The 25,374-nt window shown below is 39.1% G+C and overlaps 1 protein-coding gene across 1 annotated transcript; it reads right to left on the reverse strand.

Moving 5' to 3' along the window:
• Window positions 1–1,558: 1,558 nt before the first annotated feature.
• LOC146561556 (uncharacterized) lies at window positions 1,559–24,100 on the reverse strand. Its single transcript, XM_085243200.1, has 6 exons — window positions 23,927–24,100; window positions 23,646–23,704; window positions 23,293–23,324; window positions 21,948–22,136; window positions 17,831–18,044; window positions 1,559–1,644 (listed from the first exon to the last, which is right to left on the reverse strand). Exons 1-6 carry the CDS (start codon window positions 23,941–23,943, stop codon window positions 1,559–1,561), a joined length of 597 nt encoding a protein of 198 aa, XP_085099326.1. The 5' UTR covers window positions 23,944–24,100.
• Window positions 24,101–25,374: the final 1,274 nt, after the last annotated feature.

The following is a 25,374-nucleotide window of genomic DNA, read 5'->3' on the forward strand; positions in this document are numbered from 1 at the left end:
CTGCTCACACAGACATTACAATAACTTAAAGTGGCCCGAAATCTGTCGGTGGATCAGAGAATACAATGTAAATATTACAGTAAAACCATTAAGTCAAGTTGAAACAACTAGGGGTAAAATGTTTCTGATGGTATTACTATCTATAGATTTATTGATGTGTCATGTACAGACAGAAGACATTATTTCCTTATTTCTTCTGCCAAGATTGTGGTAAAGTTTACATGGTGTGTTGATGCAAGCTGTAGCAAGCATTTCCTCAAGGTAGGAACTAGTAGATTCTTCTCGTTCACCCTTTTTTTACTTTTGAAAATAATAAAACATTTCTGCTTAACCTCACATGTAACCAACCATCCATAAGTCATAACCAGTCACTGATAACAGGAGGCCCATAGAGGACTGATTTTAAGAAATCAGTTCTTTATTCCAAGTTTATCCTCGTATTTGCTGATAATTGCATGAAAAGCACAAAATACGCTTATTTCATATACAGATTAACCAGACACTTTAATAGGTATACCTGTTCAAGTGATGGTTAACTCAAATATCTAGCCAATCACATGGCAGAAACTTAATGAATTTAGCATATAGGTGCATTTCAGTGCAAGCCATCCTTCCAAGACCAGAAATATCACAATCTTAATAGCAATCAGATGCATGCATGTCTATATATATATATAATATAAAGTCAAAATGCTTTTTTATATTTTTGCTTTGTTCATTGAATTTATTTTTGCAAGACACCACATTTGACTACGAATGGATTAAAAACGCTCCTCATTCGGGAAGCTAATGCAAAGAGTTGCAAACTGATTAAGTGGCTGCACAGAACAAAGCCGGACATTTATTTTTGCTTCAAAAATGTTTGTCGTATTGGCATTTATTCAGTTTTAATACAGACAGATAAAGACGTCTACTCACAGGAGCATAGGATTAGGAACTAATCAGAACTAATGAGCAGCTCACTTTTTTCTCTGCTTCATTATGTTTTCTTTTCTTTTTAGGGACTTTATTTAAACTGAAGCAAATGAAAAAAATGTAACTGAACTACATATTTATAACTCGCATTACATACTGGACATAATTGAGACTTTGGTGATTAATGTACCACTTATGCAAGAACCTCATAAAGACAACACTGTAAATTGCGCCCAGATTCTTTTATTACAAAGACATATTAGACGAGACGTGCCGGTTGCTTGTCTGTCTGTCTGCTAAGTGTTTCATTAAATCCACACAGATTAAAACGCACAGTAAGCATTTCAAATTCCTGAGTCAACAAAAGGCAATCATTTGCTGCAACAGTGCAGCAGAGCATGTCCTTCTAAATGACTTTTAATAAGCTTTAATAACATCTGAGGAGGAATGTTAACGTGTTAAGACCTAACAGGGAAAGTCATATTACTTAGCCAATAAATAATGAAGAACATGAAAATGGTTTTTCAAGCTGCTGTGGAGAAAAAATGTTGGAACACTAGCAAGCATTCAGACTGAATCTATAAACGCCATGGACACAGAAATTGGGATATTAAAAAATAATTTAGAAGTTCAAAAGAAGCACTCATAAATCAGCAATGATTCTTACCTTCACCAGATGCTGGTTTATCCATTTTGTAAATGTCTTCTTTTGCACTCTGTCTCTTTCATCTGCAGAGAAAAAAAACACTTTCTTTAGATTCGGTGTTTTGGCAACATACACCCCTTTTTGTAAATGCCACCACTAAAGAAGCTTAATCCTGCTATGCATACCTATTCTACATAACCTTTTGGGATGCTTTGTGTTTAAAGTAGCAACAGGACATTATGCAAAGTGTGAAATAAAATCTTCCCCAATGTATGTATGAAGGTAAAGGTGGTTGTTTTTCCCCACAGACGGGCATCTAAAATGTGCTGTAAGTGTTTCAAATAAAATAATATATTTCCTGTGCCAGTAAGTCACTCTGTAATATTAGTTTGTGGATTTACAGCTTTGATGAAAATCATGTCGAAAAGTAAGTAGAGGAAAATATGCCCCAGTGTCTCTAAAGAGACAGAAATAACTGTATGACAGTGTTTTTTTGTTTTGCGTCACCATAGCAGCCAGACTTCTTGCAGAAAATGGCATATAGGTGGAACCAGGAAACAAATGGATGCAATTAAAGGAGAAAAAAACAAGAAAACTAAAAAATGAAATCAAGTTAAGTTTTAAAATATGTTTCTCAGTAACATAATAACGACTGAGAAAAACTACACTCTTTTCTAAACAGTGACTTGTTTAATATTTTTCATCATATTTTTCTTTGAGTTGGACGTCCATTCACTGGCAGAGGCAAACCAGAATCAACCCTGTCACCACAGCTATGACTCATTTCCCCTGATTCCACATCTTCCAGCTTCCAGCAACTTATCCTCATTGAACAGAAAAAAACTCACATGCTCAATCAATAACATGACTACACCATCTGTCGGCCAGATCACATTCATTCCAGCAACACTGTGGAAGCCTGAAGCTCTTACTGCAGACGAACAACACAGATAACCTCCTGTCTTTACTAATCTTCAGCGTGGAAGATTAGGCTTGCAAAATAAGTTTTGCGTAAGGACATTTTACCTGCAGTTAGTAAGAAGCAAGTACAGGCATGACTAATCTTTTTAAGGAAATGACAAAAACCAGTAAGACGAACACTAACCCATGCAGCACATTAGCGCTACCAAGCGCTCCCTACGTTCCCTCTCTGTCATTAGGCGGTACTTCATTGTCTGCACCCCTTCCTGAGGGCTGTCGAGAGGATCGCGATCCAGGTACACAGATGCCATGCGGATAAGTGACTGAAGAAGAGGCAGCAGCAACGGTCTCCCTCTTCTCGCCTGCTTGCCAACCACCCTCTAGGGCTCTAGCTGTGACTCCCTCTCTCGTCAAACTTCCAGAACGAGTCCTGTCAGGTTTTCCATGGCGGCTTGCTAATTTGGTTTCCATGTGGTTCACTGTTTATCTTGCAGCAGCGCTCAAAATCATATAAGAAAGTCAGTGTGCTTCATGGAAAAAAGGAAAACGGAGAAATTGCTCCTTGTTAGCTGACTATTAACAAAGAACTAGTTTCTTTAAACCATGTATCACACTTTCTCATGACATCATGTTTCACTTAACTATTTCACATATCAGATGCATCTTGTGCAATATAAACATTATCAACTGTGAGCCCCAATTTTCAAGAGTGCAAAAATAATCATCTTTCTATTGTTCAACTGCCGCCAAGACTTAAAATGTTTACTCCAGGAAAAACAACTGAGAACACTTTAAGTCAAAGAACGGCCAAAACCTCCTATTACGCAACATGAATAATAACAGTTTTTAGTTGAAGTCCTTCATCTGTTTTCTTATCATACTGAACATCACAGTTATATAAGACAAAAAATGAAAGTGCTCTTGTAGTGACAAATGATGCTTCAGAAACTTGCATACTTGCATCCAACACACTGTATTGCAATGCATGGCTATATACATAACTATAATATTTGTTTGTAATATTGTAATCCTGCATTTTGAAAGCATTAGTTTCTAACAAGAACTGAGCCACTCTGTATCTACCTAAGTTTATAAAGGACAGCATATTCTCTGTGGAGTCACAGAGTCTGAAAGATGCCCACACAGTATATAAGCTCCCTTTTCAATGATATAGCAGCTTTGCATGTGAAGGGAAAGAGTCCTTCAGGTTTATAATGAAGCTCGAAACATGCATTTACAGAACAGGGCGCCTTCAGAGCTCTGTGACTGTATTCTCTGCAGATTTGTACATTTAGCTCATCTAAAAATAGTGCATGATTAAAAGCAGCTGAGAATTCAAAAGTGGGTTGGACTGATAACTATTACTTTTTTGATAATCTGCACAAAGCTCAAAGACTGAATTAAAAAAAAAAGATACAGTGCAACAAAACTAATCAGGAGAAGCAAACTGAAAGGAAAAGCAAGTGATGCAGTGAAACCCCTTCCCAGCAGCACTGCTGTGTCATTGCTGATGTGAATGTCCCCGTGACTCCGTCGTGCAGCTGAATCACACAGAAATAAAGCAGTGCACTTTGCAGCAGGACACCAATTTGCTGCGTAATGCCCATGTCTAAGCTCTCTGCTGCATAATGCATAAACCTCTCCTGAAAAGCTCATTAATATAGATTGACTGGGCAAGTTTTCCAGGAAACTCTCCAGCTCAGAGCAGAGGTCAGGAGCTGAAAGAAGTGTCATCAACCAGCTTTCAATCACAGTCAGTAACAGATAACCTTAGAGCACATGATTTCACATACTTCACAGATTACTGATAGCGCACAGTCAATACACTCATATCAATAAATGTCACAGCATGGCAATCAGGTTGACATTATTGCTGCCATTCATGTTTAAATACAGTATAAATAGATAATGAACAGTTTAGCATATTATTATGTGCTACAAAGCAAGTCATTTCTGTAAATAAGCTTCCTAAATATTATTAAAGTGAGTTTAGTGGAATGGTGCCCTCTTGAGGACTTAACAAGAATAAAAGTGCTCTATAAGTGCAGCCTGAAAACTATGCCTTATAATTCTAGTGATATATTATTTGTCTATGAAATCAGTGAAGATCAGATATTAAACAGCAAGTACTCAATCTCAGCCCCTCTAAACTAAAGTCAGACCTAATGTGTTTATACAAACGTCTCGTCATGATATAAAACTTTATCAGCCTTATCGCACACTTACTTATTACAGTTAATAAATTCTATGATTGCACTGCTTGGACTTTTGTTTCATCTTATATGCGGTGCCACATTTAAGGTTCCAGTGACACAGGTGTAGAGACAGGCCAATGACACCCCTGACAACCACAGGTCGTTTGAGAAGATTGGTTGCCGAGTGCTTGCACACGGTCAAAGTGACCCCTGCTAGCGATTGCTAGCACACACTGTGACTTTGTGACCCACTGACAGCCAGCAGCTGCTCACCAACCGGTCCAGCAATACACATTTTTCCCAGAAGGTTGCTGGCCATGCTCTTGCCTGTGTGGCTGAGGCCTTATTGTGCTAAAACAATGCTGTGCAAACGTGCATTTGAGCCATCTACTTTCTTCCACTTATCAGTTCAGGTTTGTGGGAGCCTGTCCAGCTGTCACAGGGTGATCGGGAGGGTGCACCCTGGACACATCGCCCATCTGTCACAAGTCAACATGTAGATACTGATACAGCATTTCAGTTATGACTAAAACATGTGTTATTTATTACTGAAATACTGAATTAGTATATCATTTGAGTATGTAGATGAAATCTCTTTTAATATACTGGCTCAACCCCATTCGGTTACATCAGTGACACACAACATCCATGCAGTTCATTTTAGCAGTTATCTGAATGATGCCAAAAACTATGATACTGTCAATAAATAAGTAAGAAAGTGAGGAAAACATCATATGAACTAATTAATAACTCAATACTTGAGGTAGTAAATGTATGATGTTCGGAAACCTTTGCAAAGTAATTAAACTTACAGCGTGTGATTGCTTGTACGTGTCTGTTTAAATGTTCTCACTTTGGTAGATGATTCACCTCCACCAAAAGTCTGGGAACCGGATAACTGGATTGTGACCTCTGACTTTAAACGGTTGATGTTTGAAGAATCACAAGTTGTAGAAAGCCCGACCCGACAAACCACCATCCTAACGTCTACAACCTCAGGCGATGTCTACAGAATGCATTTATCAAAACCTTCTTCCGATGAGCAAATTTACACCGAGGCAGGAAGTCAAACTGGTAGTAATTAAGGTGTTGTTTACTGCACAGTCTTACATCGCAGTGTGTGAACATATTCAAGTGAATAGTTTCTTTTAACAATGACAGCAAACAGCAGTGCTGTGAATCTTAGCCACAGCAGCCAGTCTTGTATAAAACTAGATGATGAGCATAACACTGTTGTGAGGCCTGTGTGCACTCGGTCTGCAGTCCATGCCGAGTGCAAGCCAAGAGTCCACCCACAGCATTCGAACGGTCAGCCTGAGACACTTATTTGTAGACCTCAGCAAAGCACATGTGCATGGCTATAAATAGCTACAACCCTAACCATGCTGCCCCTGCAACTGCAGGCTACATAATCTGTGCCACTCAGGTGACATCCTTCATTTTCTGCCACGCAAAGATGAGTGAAGCGAAATCGTCCTTGTAATAGAAGTGAATGTATTTATTTGAACAGAGATTAAAGTTGCATAAGTTTGTATCCTTTGATTTTGGAATCTGATTGATGTAGCGCAAAACAAAACGGATTCAAATCCTATGATATGTTCTCCAGCATCGAATTTGCATATTCAAAACTACATATTCAACACATGAAACTGATTTTGTACCCAAATAAACAATTCAGATTCTAATTTGCTTTCAACTGACTTTCAGAAAATGAAAAATCAACCCAGCAGTAGTACAGCCTACCCTTTGACTGGCTGTTCAATTTGTAATTTCATCATTCTGTTTAAACAGAAGCAGAAACACAAACAGATGAATTTCAGTTTTCCTGAGAACATCTGGCAGAGAAGGACAGGGACACCCTTTGGTATTTTGTTATGTCACAATGCCTAAAATATCCTCACATTCTGAGAGGAGCAAAGAAAGCTCTACCAATCACAGTCCACCCTATGTAATCCCTTTGCTCTCATATGTGAAGGAAATAAAAACAAGCATAAAGCCTAAACTCAAGAGCACTCAACCTTCAACCCACTGACGAGGACGCACTGAACGTTCTTGCTCAACGGCCTCCTTTCACAGCTCTTATGCTGCAGCCACTTCAGTAAGCAAAGGCCTGTGTGCTTTATTTAGAGTACAAGGTAACCCATTGCACCTTTTATTTAATAGTGACTCTGGTCATTTAAAAAAAAAAACTCAAATAATTCAAATAATAAGCCCCTCCTCCACACAGTGGTGATCCTGCTCATACACTAACATACATTAAAAAAATTTAAAAAAAATAAACCTTTCACTAAATGCTCCATCAGGACAAAACCTGTTCAGTCTTTGCGTGTTCCTTTTGAAAATGTTGAAATAAATCTATTTATTATATCACTCTACATCATAATTATGGTGTTTATTATTTAAACGCTTATTATGTTTCGAAGCAAGAGTGCACACTCGTGGCCTACAGCTGTGGCTTTGTGAGGCTGCACATTAGAAGAGTGGCGCTTTGAGCAAAACACCAACATGCTGGTGACCCCTGGTTTTTGTCAATCGAAGGTCGGCAACCTTTGCTATCGAAAGAGACATTTTTGAGCTATTTTTCTACCCCCCAAAAAATCTATATGGAGATGCAAAACGTGGCTACTTATGATTATTTGATACTTTAACTGCATTTTCAGTTTCTTATTTTGGATGTTTTGCTAATTATTTTAATTCTTTTTTCTTACCAAAAAATAGATCAAGTAGAGGAAAAACAGTCTAAACTACTACTTCAACTGCCTTTTCTTCTACTAACATTATGCTTCTGAAGCGCACATGTACATAAAGACAATGGCGAGTCAGAATGTTTACCAAATACATACCATATTTGCTATCTTAGCATATTGCCCTAAATAGCATAATCGCATTTCCTAATTAGTGATAAACACAGTCTACGGCTAAGCTGGTATAGCTTTAGGGCTGCCACAAACGATTATTTTGATAGTCGACTAGTCACCGATTATTTATGCGATTAGTCGACTAATCAGATCATCATCCACTGGACGTAAAACTACAGCTTATTGCACCAGCAGCATCTGCTCTTATATAACTATCATTAGCTTACAGCTTTAAGCTTTTAAGGTGCTAACTAAAAATAAAGACAAGATGATAGTTTATTCAATTTTAATGAAATTTGCAGATTGTTTCGGTAAAGTTTAATAAACTCCTTGCTATCTAAAATATAACAGGACACCGGAGTATATTCTCCAGCATCTCACACTTCTGATAATCAGCTGTCTGCTTGACGTTTATTCAGCTGTGTAAAAACTATAACTTTAATCTCAGCCAAACCGATTTACTCAGGAACAAATAAAATACTAAAAAAAGCCAAACAATAACATTTTTAATTTATCTAAGTGACTCATATATATTTAACCTGAGTCGCGAAAGACGGCGGTGGGTTTGAAAACAATTTGCCGGGAGTCCGGTGTTCTCACGGCGCTAGTGACCTAGCCCCCGGCTAGCTATCGAGCTAGTGGGTAACAGACGTCTCCGAAAACGTCGGAGCGCTTTTGAAAATATGTGGTGTCCTGATAAACTGAGCTGATATTTGAGGTTTACACAGCTACATTCTCGCCTGAAAATATGTTAAACGTTTATTTTGTGACCCAGAAAGAATAATAAGAGTAATATTAAAACTAACTAGCTACCGCCATTGTTGGAAACTAAGCTGGGCCGCGCTATGAATTCTGGGACACAGCTGCTTCTTCTTCTTCGGGGTTTAACGGCAGCTGGCATCCTTGTACATGCTGTGCTGCCATCTTCTGTTTCAGTCCGTTATTACACTCTTAAATCCTGCTATTATTCCTGCGTCTTTTGCGATCTTACAAAGCTTCAAACGACACGTCGACTATTAAATCAGTCGTCGACGATTTTGATAGTCGACGTAATCGTGACTAGTCGACAAATCGTGGCAGCCCTATATAGCTTTGAGGGCCATAACTCATAATCCAAACTAAAATGAAATGTTAATGTGATGGTGATGGAGCTATGTAAGAGACACGTGACACATACCACAGTCAATCAAATCAGAAAAAAAAATAGTGATAGGACCGAGAGACTGTCAGCCCTTAAACATCAAATCTCTTGCAACTTACAGCAACCTAATATTACTGATTCTATTATTCAACAGCATATGCCTGTCAAACTATAAATTGGAGGTTTATATAAGCTGAATCACAACAGAGGACGACTGGTGGCTCAGTTCAATATGATCAGCTGCAATCAGTGTGTGTTTTAATAGGCACGCTGACATCATTGTTCCTGGTGTAAACAAAGACAGAAAAACATCATAGAGGGGGAGATACCGGAAGGTGCATTTTTCCCCATTCTTTGTAAGTGAAATATTGTAGCCAGTAGGGTAGGGCAAAGACAGAGGTATGTGACTGGAACAGGTTGCCAAGCCTTCAGAGCAGCCTGTTCAGTCAGTCTTTGCTTTTTTGGAGACTAAAGTAAAGAAGAAACCATAATATTAATTTGTTTATGACTCCTTTCCTACAACTGCTGCTGAGAAAGTGCAGGCTCTACATTAAAACGGGACAGCGTGAACCAATGCTGCATATCCTTAAATTAAAAGAGCCATCGCTTTCTGAAAACGTGCAGTAGCTGCAATTTTAGCTGGATACACAGACAGAAAATAATAATTAATGACTATTCTCACCATTTCTGGTGTAATAATGATGCGCCCTGCTACACCCATGGGTGAACTGACCCTTGATGAAATACAAACGGAGCATAAAGATGAAGCTGGCAGCTTACCCACAGACATGAGCTGTAACTACTCAGGTACTCAGCAAAGTCCAGCAGAGGAAACAGAGAGCCATTAATGATAGCTAATGGCACATAAATACAGACTTACGGCACTTGCTTGAAAACACACACTCACACACGCTCAAACACACACAGCTGCAAACAATCCAATAGCTTCCATTTCTTCAGCAGCTGCACCTGCCTTATTGGACCATGACACCAATGAATATTTGGCTCAAATGTGGCCCATATCTGTAGATTTCTGTGCGCCATATTTGGCCTTGACTAAGACCATTGACTCAAGGTGAATCAGCCACAGGTTCACTCTATATGTAGCCCACAAAACACTTGTCATAACACACATCAAGCCCATCTCATAACTTTGTTGGCCAGGTTTGCCCGACACAACGTTTGCCAACGTCCTAATTGAGACGTCACTCAGATTGCACTCAAATTTTGCTGCTCTCCACTGTTGTAAAACAATGACCACTCAACATCAACAACTGATTCTTTTTCTTTTTTGAAATTAAAGAAACACCGATTCACAATTCACACTGTTTTACAGACCATAAGAATAAAACAAAATTAAACAAAGCCACATTTTTCCATCATTCTGAATTATTTTGTCCTAGTTTCCCTCCCAGTTTCTCTCCAGGTACTCGGGCTTCCTCTCAGAGTCCAAAGTCATGTAGTTACTGGGGTTAGGTTAACTGGTGATTCTAAACTGTTGATAGGTGTCAATGTGAGTGCAAATAGTTGTCTGCTTCTCTGTGTTAACCCTTTGACAGACTGGCAACCTGTCCTGGGTATACCCTGCCCTTCACCATATGGTATCTGGGATAGTTTTAACCCCTCCTTCAACCCTAAATTGGATAAGCAGAAGAGAATGGGTGGATGGATGCATAGTTCAACTGTATAAGATACACAAAGCTAATAATTATCTAGATTTGTTCTTACAATATTAAAAGAGACAGAATATTCAATGGTATCTATAAGGTGGTTCAGTGGTCCTTACTAAATAACTCTGCCTTTTTTTCCCACAGATACTTCCTCATAAGGAATAATAAGATATGATTAGCACCATTCCACTTTCAGTCAAAACAATGATTCCCTTCACGCTGTACAAAAGCAGGTATCCCCGTGCACTCATTCAGGTTTTTCCACTAATTTGCCATTATTGCGAAGCTTATATGCTACATTAATTTCTTACAAGTGAGCATAGCAATAGCTAAATCTAATATGAATTCATAATGTTTTCATTTTCACCAGTTACACAAGGTATAAGGATAATCACAAGAGTATTGAAATGGTTTTTAACCAGCAGGTTTCGTGATGTGAAGGCAAACCAAAAAGCAATGGAACAACTCATTTAATGGCTGTTCCACTTTAAAACATGGAGCAAGGAAACCTGCTTCCTCTTGCCACTGCGCCACTGTGGCACTGCTTCCCAGCAACCGCTGCATTTGGGAGAGAAGGGTGTTGCTGCTGGAGCGGGAGAGGAAAGGCTCCAGAGCATGAGTCAGGGGTGGGACACAGAGACTCACAAGATGATCTCATGTAAGCGGAGCTAAGCGGGCCTGTGGAATGAGGTTCAGTCATGCTGGTCTCATCACCATGACAGCATATAAATACAACAGAGAGCATGTATTGCACTCAGGCACAGATTTGTTTTAATGCAACGACACTGGACTGCAGTAAAGCCATATTACAGATAGATAGATAGATAGATAGATAGATAGATAGATAGATAGATAGATAGATAGATAGATAGATAGATAGATAGATAGATAGATAGATAGATAGATAGATAGATAGATAGATAGATAGATAGATAGATAGATAGATAGATAGATAGATAGATAGATATGACAAAAATAGTAAGTTGCAATTCTGTCGCTGAAGACAAGGGAATAGTAAAGAAGTGTTTTAAGAGTTGTTATGTTTTTTTGAAATGAGATTTATTGATTAGATCCGTGAAGGACCTCGCAGCAAGAACAACATCATGCTTTAGCACTTGCTGTAAACAAAATGTACTGGCCAATAGCAAGAAAATGATCAGGCATTTGATTACTGACTGTAGATAAGAAGCAGTATGATCTAGGAATGCATCTTGGCTAGGGGCTAGGGGCTGAGCCTCTGCTAGGGGCTGGGGTGCCCTTGGGTCTCTGGTCTCTGGGCCCAGAGCTCAGTCTGCTCTGGGATAGCTGGCTTCCAGTGCACCACTGAAGCCATCTGGTGCTTCTGCAACATGGATGCTGGGTCTCTCCTCTGCTCTTCTCTGAGTCGGGGCCGCGGTAGTACCTGCGGTGGTCCTACTGAAGCTCTCGTGCTCTGGGGGCCTGAGGATGTCTGGAGCCCAGGTCTCCTTCATGTCTGCTTCAGGTCCTCAGCTACCCACTTACATGGAGAAACATTACGAACACAAGCGCACTCACACAAACAGGTGTACATAAAAGTGTTCACACAGGTGTTCACGCAGGTATTGACAAACACACTATCTTGGGCTGCTGCTGCCTCTAAAAAATCTTGTACTATTACTGTGTGTTTTCCAGTAACATTGTTTTTTATGCATATATTGGTTGTTGCTGTGGTTGCTCTGCTTTTTTTTCTCAACAGCTGTTGAAGCAGTGTTTTTTCTTTCTTTATCCCTTTTCATGTCCTCTATTTTCCCTTCTTCTCCTTTTGTTAACTTCTTCCCAACTTCTCTTCCTTTTTTTCCCCTTTTCCGCTCCCCAGTCTCGTCCGTTATGGTTGTAATAATCCAAAATAATAAAAAACTAGTTAAGTTCTAATAAAATATGACTATCAAGTGGACAATTATAGTGAAAACCGTAAGGCTTCACTTGTGAAAGTACATCTGTTTGGCATTTTTTGGCCTTCGGACAACAATTCAAGACAACAATGCCGAACAGGACGCGGGAAAAAAAGAAAAAGATGATAAAGCTGAAATCAGAAACTGATCCAGAAATCTAATGTAATTTTTCTGTCATGAGCAAATGAATCTGCAGCTATCAGATGCATAATATGGCAGGACAAACCTCATTTTCTTCCTTTAAATAAATTCCTATAAATAAATGAATTTCAGGAGTATCACCTTAATCACCATGGCACATGAACATGTGTCTGCAACTTGTATCTTGCTTCCATTAAAACAAAGTATCTTTTGTACGGTAGCAGACTGTCTCCATACAGCCAGCCTGCTTTGTGTGTGGGCCACTAGGCCATTTGAATGTGATGGAGTGGGCTGTCGACATAGAGCAAAGGGGTTGGGCTGCACAGCCCAGGAGGGTGGACAAAGGCAGTGACTGTGCAAAACATGCAAAGCTCTCACTTGCCTCTGTGTGTGATAAAACAAGGCAATAAAAATATTAAAAGGGGTTAGCTTAAATCATACGAAGATATTTTTAAGTATCTGCAATAGTTCTGCAAGTCATAATGAAGAGCACAGAGACTCACAGAGAGAATCTGACAGACACACTGGCAGACCACACCCTAATAAAAAACAGAACAGGCATCCTAAAGACTGGTTCAGTGCTTTGTATGAGTACTTGCAAATAACACACATTTTTAGTACCTAGCTGGTTACAGTACACATCTTCTTGAAAATTTATTACAAAATTGGAGGATTTTGTGTAATGTGCTTTATTAAAATCTGCAAACAAAAATGTATGTGTACTGTAAGGTTTACTGGTTAAATAAACATTTCCAGCAAGATTCTCCTTTATCAGCAGGCAAAACATGTGCATGTGGGGTTCTTATTTCAATTATTACATTGTTCCTCCAATGTAATAAAACCATCCAGGCCATCAAACTTCTTAAGAACAAAATGAACTGCAAGAAAAGCTGACTGAACCACCAAATGGTTAATCCATTAAATCTTTCCTGATTTCGAAGGATCATCAGCTGTTAAGAAACCCAGTGGCCCCTTCATCCTGACAGCCTACCAAGCAGGCTCTGCTAGAACAGTGTGATCCCATACAGCCACTGCCCAGTGCCATTAAGCACTGCATGTTTCTAAAAAACATGTCTTTAACTCATTCCTCAAGTTTACAGTCTTTTTGTATGTGTACCCTGCATTGAATTTCAGTTCAACCCAAAGCAGTCGCTCTGTTTAACGTATTATTAGTGCAAGTACCTAATTAGTGCCACATTCCTACATCAGGTATAATAACAGCAACATACTTGCCCTCATTTGATGGCAATTGTGGCAATTCTAAGACCTATGAACTCACATTAGCTCAGAACCACAGTATGTTTGTAAATTGATTTAACTCTTCAATGGTAAAGTGTACAGAAGGTAATATAATATATTAAAGCCAAAAGTGTAAGGACAATAATCAGCATAATAAACGTATACGTTCCTTGTGTTTGCATTATAAGCATGAGTGATAAATACATAACTGATACCAAACAATTATAAAAGTTATTATTTACTGAACAAAGCATTCACACTCAGTAGTGACCCAGTGCAGCATTATCTACCCATCCATTTTTTTAAACTGCTTATCTTCTTAGAGGTTGCAGGAGCCTATCAGAGTTGTCATAGGGCAAGAGGCAGGGTACAGAGCACCAGTCCATCGCAGATAATACACACCAATCACCAATTATCTTAACAAGCATGTTTGGACAGTGGGAGGAAGGCAGAGCATCCACTGAAAACCTACAGAAACAAAGGGAGGACATGCAAACTCCACACAGAAGCCCTAAGCTGACAAGGAGCATCAAAACTGCACCACTATTCTATTTTCACTAATAACATGTTTGACATAATTTATCTAATAGCTTTATTCAGTGAGCGCAGAGTATTCATGGTTAAGTCTTAAAGCTGAAGGCACAGTATAGAAGTGTATACTTAACATGCACACTTCATTATTTCTTTACTTGTCACAAATCTTGTCATCACTGCACTACTGAGAAATGTTATCGCACACCGAAATGTTTCCTGACATCACGGAGGCCTAGTGTGCCTGAATTTCAACAGGTAAAAATGAAAACAAAACAAACAAAAATCTGTCTCTTAGCCTGCTCACTGGCTTTTCTGTTTACTGGTCTGTGTTTGCTTAGTTACTGTTGATGAATTTGCTATGAAAAAGCAACTCTTTGATACTCTGGCCATCACATGGAGAGACGCCTTCAGGCTGTGATCGTATCAACTGGAAATAAATAAAAAATAAAGCGATTTTTAGACAACGTCCAATGGAAAAATGTCTCAGCTCTGAAGAAAACAACATACTTAATGAACAAAAGGTTGCACAGGATTGATTTAAAGAGATTTATCAGCATTACCCTAATGGAAAAGATATATATAAATCTTATAAAGTTTGTATCTGTCTTGTGTGAACTTGTTCGAAAGCATACAAGAGTGAAAACAGATATAAGATCCCTAGAAAAATTATATAAATGAAACTTCTATGTTTTGGATACTTACTAAAACAATATATGAAAGTGGCCACTTTCATGAGTAAATCATATAAGCCTTATATGATTCACTATATGAAGTAGGCCACATCTGATGCAAGTCTTTTATAAGTTTTTTCTATTTCTTTTCCATATGGATATCATCCGCTTATAAACACGACTTATTAAGGCAACTCAATCCAGTAATTTCATCAAACTGCTCCTGTTGTGTAAAACTGCAGATGCAAACAATCCAGAACTTTGTAAAGAATCACTTCAGCTCATAAGTAATGTGTTTCTGCTTTCTTTAACAGACTCTGGTAAATGAATACTGAAAATCTTTTTACTTTAACCGTCAAAGTTTGTTGTTTTTTTCTCCGATGAAGTGCAGAACGTAACCAAAAATAGATTGGCTATAAGAAAACTCACAAACAAACCTTAAGTTTTAACCAGGGTCTGTCTGTCCAAACAATTCTGTGCAGAATAATATCAATAAGTCCAAAACAAGGACACTAAACCTATTTCATTTTTCTTGACATAGTGATAAACTGGTTAAACAGTAACATATAAGCATTATTCTGCAACGACAATGCTTCAGACTGATGCAAAATAGTTTCTTAAAATGATGAGGAAAACAGAAAAGAAGCACCTTACCCTTCCTTGATAAGTTCATATTTCATGCAACTGTTGATGCAGAGTTAACGTTTTCCCTAAAATCAGTTTATAACATCTAAAGCGGATCACAGACTAGCTGTGATGGCAAAGAACACTCAAAAATAAGTCTGCTTGTTGTCTTATTGCAGCTCTTCTGCCGGAAGACACCAGCCACAGATTCCTAATGATGCTACATCATATGATCCCATTAGAGTGCAGTCGGGGCGTTTAAGCCTTATACCACAGCTGACTGTGCCTGCTGGCTAAAATACTCAACAGCTGAGAGAACATACTCGCAACAACTATCTGGTACAACAGGGCATAGTAATAGTTACATGTTGTTCTGATGCTTCAGATTCAATGAACAGGAAATACAAGAGTTGAAAGCATGACTGTCTGTTTGAATTTTGCCCTACCGGATCTCCAGAGGCCTGCTACGAGAATGCATGATTATGAGATGTCAAGATCTAGCCGTCGCATATATGCTGAATGAAGTTAGCCCTTTATGTGTGATGGATTTGTTCTATTTAATGAGATAGAACCCAAAAGGAGCAGCCAGAAAGCTACTGATGAGAGCTGACGCGTAGCCTGCTATGTCATTGTCCTGCCAGGTCTGAAGCACCAGACATTTGAATTTCATTCCTGTAAGCGAGATCATTTTAAACATACAATAATAATAATAATTTACATTTTGAAAATATGATTTGCTCATACTGAAGACTTGTTTTATCCACTTGGACCTTGACGCTTGCAATCAGAGTTTTTCCTAAACATATTTCAAGACTAATGTTTTTAATATAACAGCTAAATAAAATAATTAATAAGCCTCCTATTTAGTGAACAACTATGATGACAAAAACCCTTTGTTTGGACTATTCAAAATCAACCTAAATGTGATGTCATGCAGGAAATATTCCCACTTTTTCCACAGCAGTGATAAAGACACGAACACCAGCCAGTCACCAGAGAGAGAAACGGGGGGAGCAGGCTGACATTTGTTGAACTGTCAAGCAGCAATCAGGCAATTTCTTCTTCGCCCTAAAGCTGACACATATCCATTCAACACTGACTCTCCTACCTTTGTATTTTTCCAATACATCCACATAAGCTTGGAGGTATTCCTGTTCGTCCGAAAGCGCATAAGCCGGCGGTGCGTACTGACCATAACCCGGGCTTCCCAAACTGGACATTCACCAGCGACGGACAGGGACACAGGCACGAGTGAGTGTGTGCGTGCGTGTGTATGTGTGTGGATTCAGAGTGTAATCGGCGGTGTTGTTGTACGAAAGGAAACGCCCTACAACCCTCCCTTGTCTGCGCTCCGACCAATAGGCGACACTTCCTCTCCGGACTTCACCAGATTGATAGGAATGACTGTCGTACAGGCTACACTGGAAAAAACAACCTAAGGTTCATTTTTTAGCATGTCACTTAAATCAAAACTGGCTTTAAGGATAAATTAAAGCCATTTCAAAATCTTATCGCGAGTGATTTTCATTAAACCGGAAGGACCTCATCTCAGTAGGATTTTAAAACTGGGCTGAATCATGCTAACTGCTCGTTTTTTTAGAGTGCGCAAAAATAGCCTATTCTTGTCAGCCTCTCCAAATAGAGACCGTGTAGCTATCGCGTGTCCGAGCGGTTTTGGCTGATTTGGCCCAAACAAAACGTTTGAAATCGTATATTTATCTTTGTCGCCGACATAAGCTCTACATTAAATCTACGGATACCCAGCTTTCATTGAACGCGTCACGCATGACAATCTGTATCTGAAACGCTATTTCTCGTATTTTACGGCGTTAATTAGAGTCAAAGTATCATTATAAAATGCTTACGTGCTATAAAACAAGTTTTCCGATCAACTTATCAAGTGTGAAGAAACTGCCAGCCCATGGCAGGGGGACAAAAAGCTTTAATTACCCACTTCGGCGCCAATAAACGTGTACTGTGACTGTGCATATCAGCAAATACATTTTAAAAAATTATTATTATTATTATTATTATTTTTTACTTTTTGGTTAATAACAAGGGACAAATGTTAAAACTACACTAGACAATCACATTTTTGTTGGTTGGGTTTAAAGCATCAGTCTAAAAGCAGAAAACAGGTAGACCAAAATACCATCACATGTGCCACAGATCCACGTCACTACAGACAAGCTTGTCCCCAAATAAACCTGAGCTCACGAGAAAATAATAAACTTAAGGAGGTCTGTCATTTTTTTTCCTCTAAATACATCATATGTGGGGATTGTAACATATCCCAAGACGGTTTTTGTCCTTACTGCACATTGCTATCTAATAACTCCATATTAAGGAGACTCCCCCTCACCTGCGATCCTGAGCACAGCTCTCTCCGCCGGATCCAGCACGGATCCTCCCTGGATTTTCCTCTTGGACCGCTCATGTCTCGGCAGGTTCCAGGGTAAAGTGTCTCCGGGTGCGGGAGACGCCGATCCAGATTTAAGACTGTACTCATCCTCGTCCGAAAAATCCGCCGAGGAAGACATGGAGCAGTGTAGGGAAGGATTGCCCGAACTGGAGCTCTGTGAGACAAAAGAAAAATGGGGATAAGGGTGGAAAGAACAATGCTTGTCTTTAAATGTATGAGAAACACAGCTAAGCAATTAAAACGTTCACAACCCATCCCCTCCCCGCCTCACCATCGCGGGTCAAGGTGCATAAATATGGGCACGTTAGGTGTGAGGACGCACACTTGATCCACCAACTCCAAATGACCCGTAACAATAAGCGAACGAGGCAAATGAAAGCGATGCGAAATCAATAGTATCTGGCTCCCCCGCCAGGTCAATGACAACACTTACCACTGTATACATGGAGACCTGTCAGCTGGAAGAAAGGCAAAAAAAAAAAAAGAGAGAAAAGAATCCTTATGCGTGTTATTGGCTTTCAGACTTCATAGACATTTTTCACAAGGTGCCACGCCCTTTGAGTGATGCTCCGGCCACGCGTTCGTTCCTTGTCGGAGCATTAAAGATGTGAGGTGATGTCAGATCTCCAGAGGGCTGGAGGGATGATACGCTGTGTGTTGTCGAGGCAAAGCTGGACCGTGATGGGAGAGCAGAATGCATGTGTCTGCGCGTCATACCCGGTAGCCAACAACAGCAGCTCCAGGAGCAGCGACGGCGGTGTTAGAGCGCCATCCTTGTACAAATCTGATGTGTTGCTACAAATAGCGACCTTAAACGCGGGGTTAATATGAAGACGGGGGGTAATCCCACTGATTACCATGGCGAGGACTCCACAACAGACCCCCCTGGGTCACTGCTCTGACTTTGCACACAGTTACACAATTACGTGCGGATGGACACTGAAGTGTTAAACAGAGTAAACCACTGTGCTAGTCAGAGTCCAGCGGTTGCACAACACGACACACTTGGTTTAAATATTAAATCAGAAATATATATTTTAGAACAAAACCAAATTAACTGACATTTAGTTCCAGGATTGACCAATTAGTTCAGTTCTCACACATTCTCCTTTTGTAACACAAGTCACAACAAAAACGCTCAAAGGCAGGACTGGTAAATGGATTACCTTCTTTTGCAATTCCTTGCTGCACCCTAACACACCTGAGGTTGGGCAAGAGAACAAATACAGGCAAGCACAGCCCAGTGGATAGGGTGGGGCAAAGTTATAGCAACTTCAACCACTTAAGTGACAAAAGTGCAGTTTAATGACACTTGAAACAGATAATCTGTGCACAGGAAAGGAAGAGGTCTGCCTTCCTCTTAGTCCTGTGTTATTAAAAGGTAAACCTAGAGCTTCTGCACAGATTGTGAAAGTGGAGGATATTATTTCTTTGGAGTGACAGAAAGTGATTTGTGGCTTAAAATAGCCACTGCTTTCATGGCTGTCTGCAGAGCTGATAAAAGCAACATGCTGTTAATATTAGCAGCCTTTTTTTTTTTTAATTGTCGCATCACTTTTCATCAGGATGAGATCAGTCCTAAAAAGTGCAGCTTAGTGTTGCAGTTTTTATCAGCTCTCTTCATAATTCCTACTCATAAAATGCAAAACAACTGCACGATTCGAGGAAAGTTAGTACTAACTTACTACTGGAATAAAAGCATGTTCTCAGAGGTCCGTGTGCACTTAGTTTCATTTAAAGAAAATTACAGGCATAAGACTAGCTGAAATATTAGATCCACTCTCACATCACTTGGGGAAGTAGATGATTCTTTATTACTTTTTAAAACCTCATAATCTTTGCCCAAGAGCTGTTACTGGCGCTAAAAATAATATGAGCATGATCATCACGAAGGTTACTCTTTACCGGTGAAGACTTCTTTTGGTTACTGTAAAAGAAACCAAATTTTTCCACTCACGACCTGGTTTGAATCAACACTGGGCTGAAATTGCTTGTTTAAGCTGTATTCTGCTGCTGGTCAGTGTCATTTATATAGATTACATGTTTATCAAAAAAAAACATACACAAAGAACATTTGGTTTTATCACAACAAGCGAACCATGGTGGATTATTCATTTTAAACACACTGTTGTGAGCTAGGCATGTAAACACATTATAAATGATGTATTGTGGCCTGAATTAGGCCCGTGCTCACTGATCTTGTTGTTTTCATAATTGCATTCATCTCTTAATTGTTATTCTCATTGTAATTCAAGTAATTTGCAAACCTCCTTTTCTTGCTGTGTTGTTAAACTAACAAGATTGTGTCATGGCATCATTTATCTTTTTCTTAATCCTTGGTTAAACATTTCACCTGCATAACAAATGTATAAATAAAACGTCACATAAAATGTTAACTGGTGGCAGCAAAACATCTGGTTCAGAAGCCAAATGACTACATCTCATAGATAAGTCTTTCCTCATAGTTGGCTCCAGTCAAGTTGTTATTCATCTTGTCTGCTGACCAGTTAAATAGTAAAAAGCACAAAAGTGTTTCTGTTATCTACAGTATTGCAACACAACAAACAACTATTGGTGGAGTCTGCACCAGTGATGGGTGTGAGGAGATCAATATCATCCTTTGGACAGTTTGTCAGTCTAAATTTATACACTCATACTAAACAACACCAATGTAAAGCAGTAGGGGTATGCTGTATGCTGGTTAGTGTATTTAACATTCTCAATGCAGTCACATTTGAATCAGACACATTCAAAAACACCCACAGATGAGATGATTTTGTGAAATCAGAATTTCTGTCTCAGGAATTCAAATATATATTCCCAGATTGGAGGAGCAATACATAAAGAAAGGGCATCAAACCAAAGGACTTTAATGTGGTTGCACCTTTTGTTTCTGTAAGTCACCTTCTTTCAGGGGAGGTCCCCTCCTTCTTCTGCTTTGTGCTCCTGTAATCATACGTTATCCCCCCACCCACTCGGTCTTTGGGTCAAATGTTGTCCCTGTCTTTCCTTACTGTAAATTTTTACCAGCACAATCTGAAAGTGACAAAAGTATTGAAGGACAACAGGCCCAGTCGTGTTCTCAAGCAGTGCAGCTCACAGACAAGATAACACAAAGAAGGTGGAGATGTGGAAAAGGTGAAGATCTAAAACTGCGGTGAGTTAAAGGGCACAGGGAGCGTACCATATTATGTTTCCAAAGGCACGCACTAGCGTGCAGGCTAGGATGACTAATTCAAATTATTTAAGGAGTCATAAAATCTAATAAAACGGGTGATTCACTTGTGAACTTCAAGCTGCAGCAAAACCAGAGTTTATTACTATAATTATTGTTATAATTAAGTGAAATATGTTTGGATTGTTGAGTCCACTGAACCTTTTTAATGATGCAGCTCCTTTAAAACACCGCGGCATGGGGCATATCCATAGAATACTTTATTTCTGTTGAGTTCATGTACTTTTTAATTTCTGGGGAAAAATATTTAAAGCAAAGATTACAGGATCTGTTGGTAAATATCTTTTTTAAATTTTTAAATGTAAATGCTGCTGTTGATTATTTGCACTACTGTCCATGTACAGCTCAAAGGCTACTTTATTTTTTTTTATTTAATGTATATCTTGCACCACTGACACTATTCTACATAGTGGCAGTAGTTCCTTAGAGTGTCCTTTATCTTTTCTTAATTCTTCTTTATAGTAAGACTAGGGAGAGACAGTATTTCAATTCTTCACTATGTCCTGTACAGGTAGCGGATTGGCAGTAAAAAAAAAAAAATCTTTAAATGTTTGGTCTTGATTATGATGATTAGAAACTGAACAAGACACCCTGCAGTACCAGCACAGCAACGTTTCATTTCTTGGGAAGAAACCCATCATTCAACAGCACACCCAAGTGTCAGGTTCCTTAAATAAGCATCTCCCCTTTGCCCTAGAGCAAGTTAGCACTCCTTTCCCAGAATCAAATGTACATTGTGATGTTCCTGTTGAGGGGAGCAAGCAAATCCAGCGTATTGTTTTATCATTACTCTTAATGGTAACAGTGAAGTGGGGTACCTACAGGTTTACGTGTAGGGGTGACTTGTACAGACTGGTAAAATTCTGGCAGGACTCTCTTCTTCACTTTGCGTTTTCTTAGAGACGATGATGAATCGGGTTCACTTTCAGGAACCTCGACCAGATTGGGCTTTTCCTCTGTCACTCGAGCATGTATGCTCCTTCTCGGGCGATGTGGACTGTGCCTGAAGCCCTGGGGAACATGAACATGTCAAGCTGGTAACAGATTATGCATTAAGCATACCTTAGCATAAGAAGTTAAAAGCTGTGTTAGATTATGAAGAATTACAGCGTTTGCAGTTCAGGTTTAAAGTAGAGGTGGGATGCTGTTACTTTATAGGCTGATCACACAGAAACTTCAGTCACTCTGAAGAGAAAATGTGCTTTTTGAAATTACATTTATCTCAAGTTTTCTTAAAGATTGAGGACACTGTTTTACAACATTAAGGCTCTAAAACTGCCCTGCATTTGATGTCCTTGAACATGATACTGAATCCCTACCAGCTAAAGTACTGAGTCAGTAGGGATTCTGTATCATGTGGTTCAATAACATGACCTACAAATGAAGGCAAGCTTTTGGTTTTGCAAATATAAAAACAAGAGAACTGCATTCTATTCTATAGCAGTGTGGTTGGCCATAACACTGGTCTGCCAATGTTGCACTTGAAATAAAGAATAGCTTTACTAAAACCTTACACTGTCATTAGTTTCCAACAACTCCATAGTTGCAATTGTAATTAAAAAGAGGCTATCTCTTTCATAGGCCAAGTCAGGAAGATTAAAACCGGCTACTAAAACAGCTTTATCCATAACATAATGTTAATTTTTAGTTTAGCATAGCTGTTGTAGCGCTTATTTTTATTCGTAATCATTCTCTTCCAGGCTAAAAGCTTAGTACTTACATGGCTATTTTCTTAAACCATTTCTACTTTTATTTTGAAAGCAAAAAAGCTTAAAACGGAAACGGATCGACAGAAAATGGTCTTCGTGTTTTCAGTCGTCAGCACCAAATGACATTTAACATAATGATATTGTGGATCGTTTAAAAAAAAAAAAAAAGCGGTTTCTGTGGACTCAGAGTTAGCTCTAACCCATGTGTTTCTGGGGAAAAACAGTAGTGAAACTGCAATATCACCCACATCATTTATTGATAACACATGCGCACTGCGCACAGCATAGACCCTAAAATAGCCATGCAGCCCTCGATAAAAGTCTAAAAGAAACGCTCTTTAAGGTGAAGCGTTGGTTAAATCACAGCTTAAAGCTTAAATGTAGTCTCACTTTAACACAAGTGATCATTCCTCCTGGCTATTAGGTGACAAAGCCATTATGTAAAAAGTTCATCCTACCTCTGATCGAAAATGATGCGTTCGCAGGCCAACTATAAGACAGATAACAGATGTTACAAAAAAGATGTTAGGATGTAAAACATTGCAATGACTGCAGCTCGGCTAAGAGATATGCATTTGGTCAGAAGTAATAACAAGTTTAAGATGCTTCAGGTTACTTTACGCACAGCATCACCTCTGAGTCTCACAGCCCGAACAGGCGTTAACAGTGATGACTCTGCTTTTATATACAAAAGATAAACATAATCAGACTATGAACGATTACACGTATCTCTAATGTCTGTAGGCTACATGAATATATGTACCCTGAGCTGTCAGGAGGAGAAGATGCGGCTGGCCTGTACGCTACTCACCGCGGTTCTTGGGGCGTCCAGAGAGCACAGATTTTATTGGATGCTTTCCATTACGAAGCCTGCGATGCCAGCAGCAGAAAAACAAAATTGTCGCAATAGTCCCCAGCAAAAGCAACAACAACAGCAGCACACATTGAATACTGTACGGCCTTAGTAGGACCAAAAACGCCGCAGCGATCATCATAAGACGAGATATAGGGCAGATCTGGCAGCCTCAGACAGCCGGCTCCTCCGCTGCCGTTATGTCGCTGATAACTCGGCAAGAGAATAAAGACACTCACTGACATACGTGAAGCATCGCACAGTAAACCGTGGAGAGCGCACAGGTCCAGAAAGGACAGCCCAGACTATTGATATCATTATTGTGGGGTACAATGCATGACTCAGCAGAGACGCCACTTTAAATTATTTATTTATTTTTTAACAGGGGCAGGGAGAGTCAGCAGATTCATCCCAGCATCACTCTGCTGCAGAGGGGGCTGCCCACACGAATAACGCTGCAATAGTAAATGACACTAATCCGTGTAGACCCGTGGATGTACTGCACTAGTAGGGTGGATATATATTTCTTTAATATTTTTAAATGTGATCTAGAGTGTCATCGCCACTGTATACACATACAGCATGTTTTTGGCCGGAAATGAAATATCGTTTGTATTTTGTAGAGCAGGTCTACCCAGTATGGTTTTAAAATGTATGATAGGTGCTGAGATGAGGCAGGTCCTATGCACAGATACTTTGAGGATTAGAGCGAGCAGAAACTCTGATCATAAGCCAACACGGGTTATGTAATTTTGGGGTGAGATGACATCATCTCTCCTTCTGCTAAATGAAAGACTCAGACAAGCAAAGTGTGGCAGGAGAAAAACACGTGTTTATACAACACCGCACATTGTGGGCGTAGGTATGTAGATTACGACTATTCTATTTAAATTCTTAGACTAGTAAATAAATAGTTTTCCACCTACGTATAACAACATATGTATAGTTGTATGTGTCACTCATACATTTACCAACTTACAAATATAATCATCCCAATAGTTAGACATAAAAATCGACATTTTATTTTTCAAATAAAAGAATTAGTTCTCATTATCCATCAGGTCATCTTTGATGTTTAAGAGTACAGCTTTCAGTATTATTGAATTAAACTGTGTTACAAAATGTCAGCTTTATAAGTTATTGTAAAAGCTGTGTACTTACAAACTGCAACTGATGCCCTAGATTGCACAAGGCTATACTAAAATGTCTGAAGGTGTTATCATTTGTCATAAAAAAGCAACAACAACAACAAAACACAACCTACAGACCTTCTTTCACCTTGTTTGAATCCTGGTTATGTCTGTGTGCTTGGCTTTAACTTTCTAACTACATGGCCTGCTATAAATATCACTGCATATCGCCATAAATGCAGTGATATCATATTGCCTGTGTCAAATATGTAACATATGAGTTTTAATAAATAGAAGAGAACAGAACATAATGAAACCCATATCCAAAAAAGTAAGATGCTGTATAAAATGTAGATAAAAACAGATTGTAACTGAATTTTTTAGTCACAATAGAACATTATAAAAAATCTAATCTTTCAACTAAGACATTTTACTATTTCATGGAAAAAAAAACATTATTATTATTGATGTCATCAGCACATCTAGAAACAGTCAGGATTTGGGCAACTAAAGCCTGGAGGTGGTGCTAAAAAGAAACAGCTGGAGTAGCATGTTGC

Source organism: Mchenga conophoros, linkage group LG13, assembly GCF_057382185.1.
Source record: "Mchenga conophoros isolate Kocher_MC1m ecotype Shallow Benthic linkage group LG13, M_conophoros_male_GT1.1, whole genome shotgun sequence".
NCBI lineage: Eukaryota > Metazoa > Chordata > Actinopteri > Cichliformes > Cichlidae > Mchenga > Mchenga conophoros.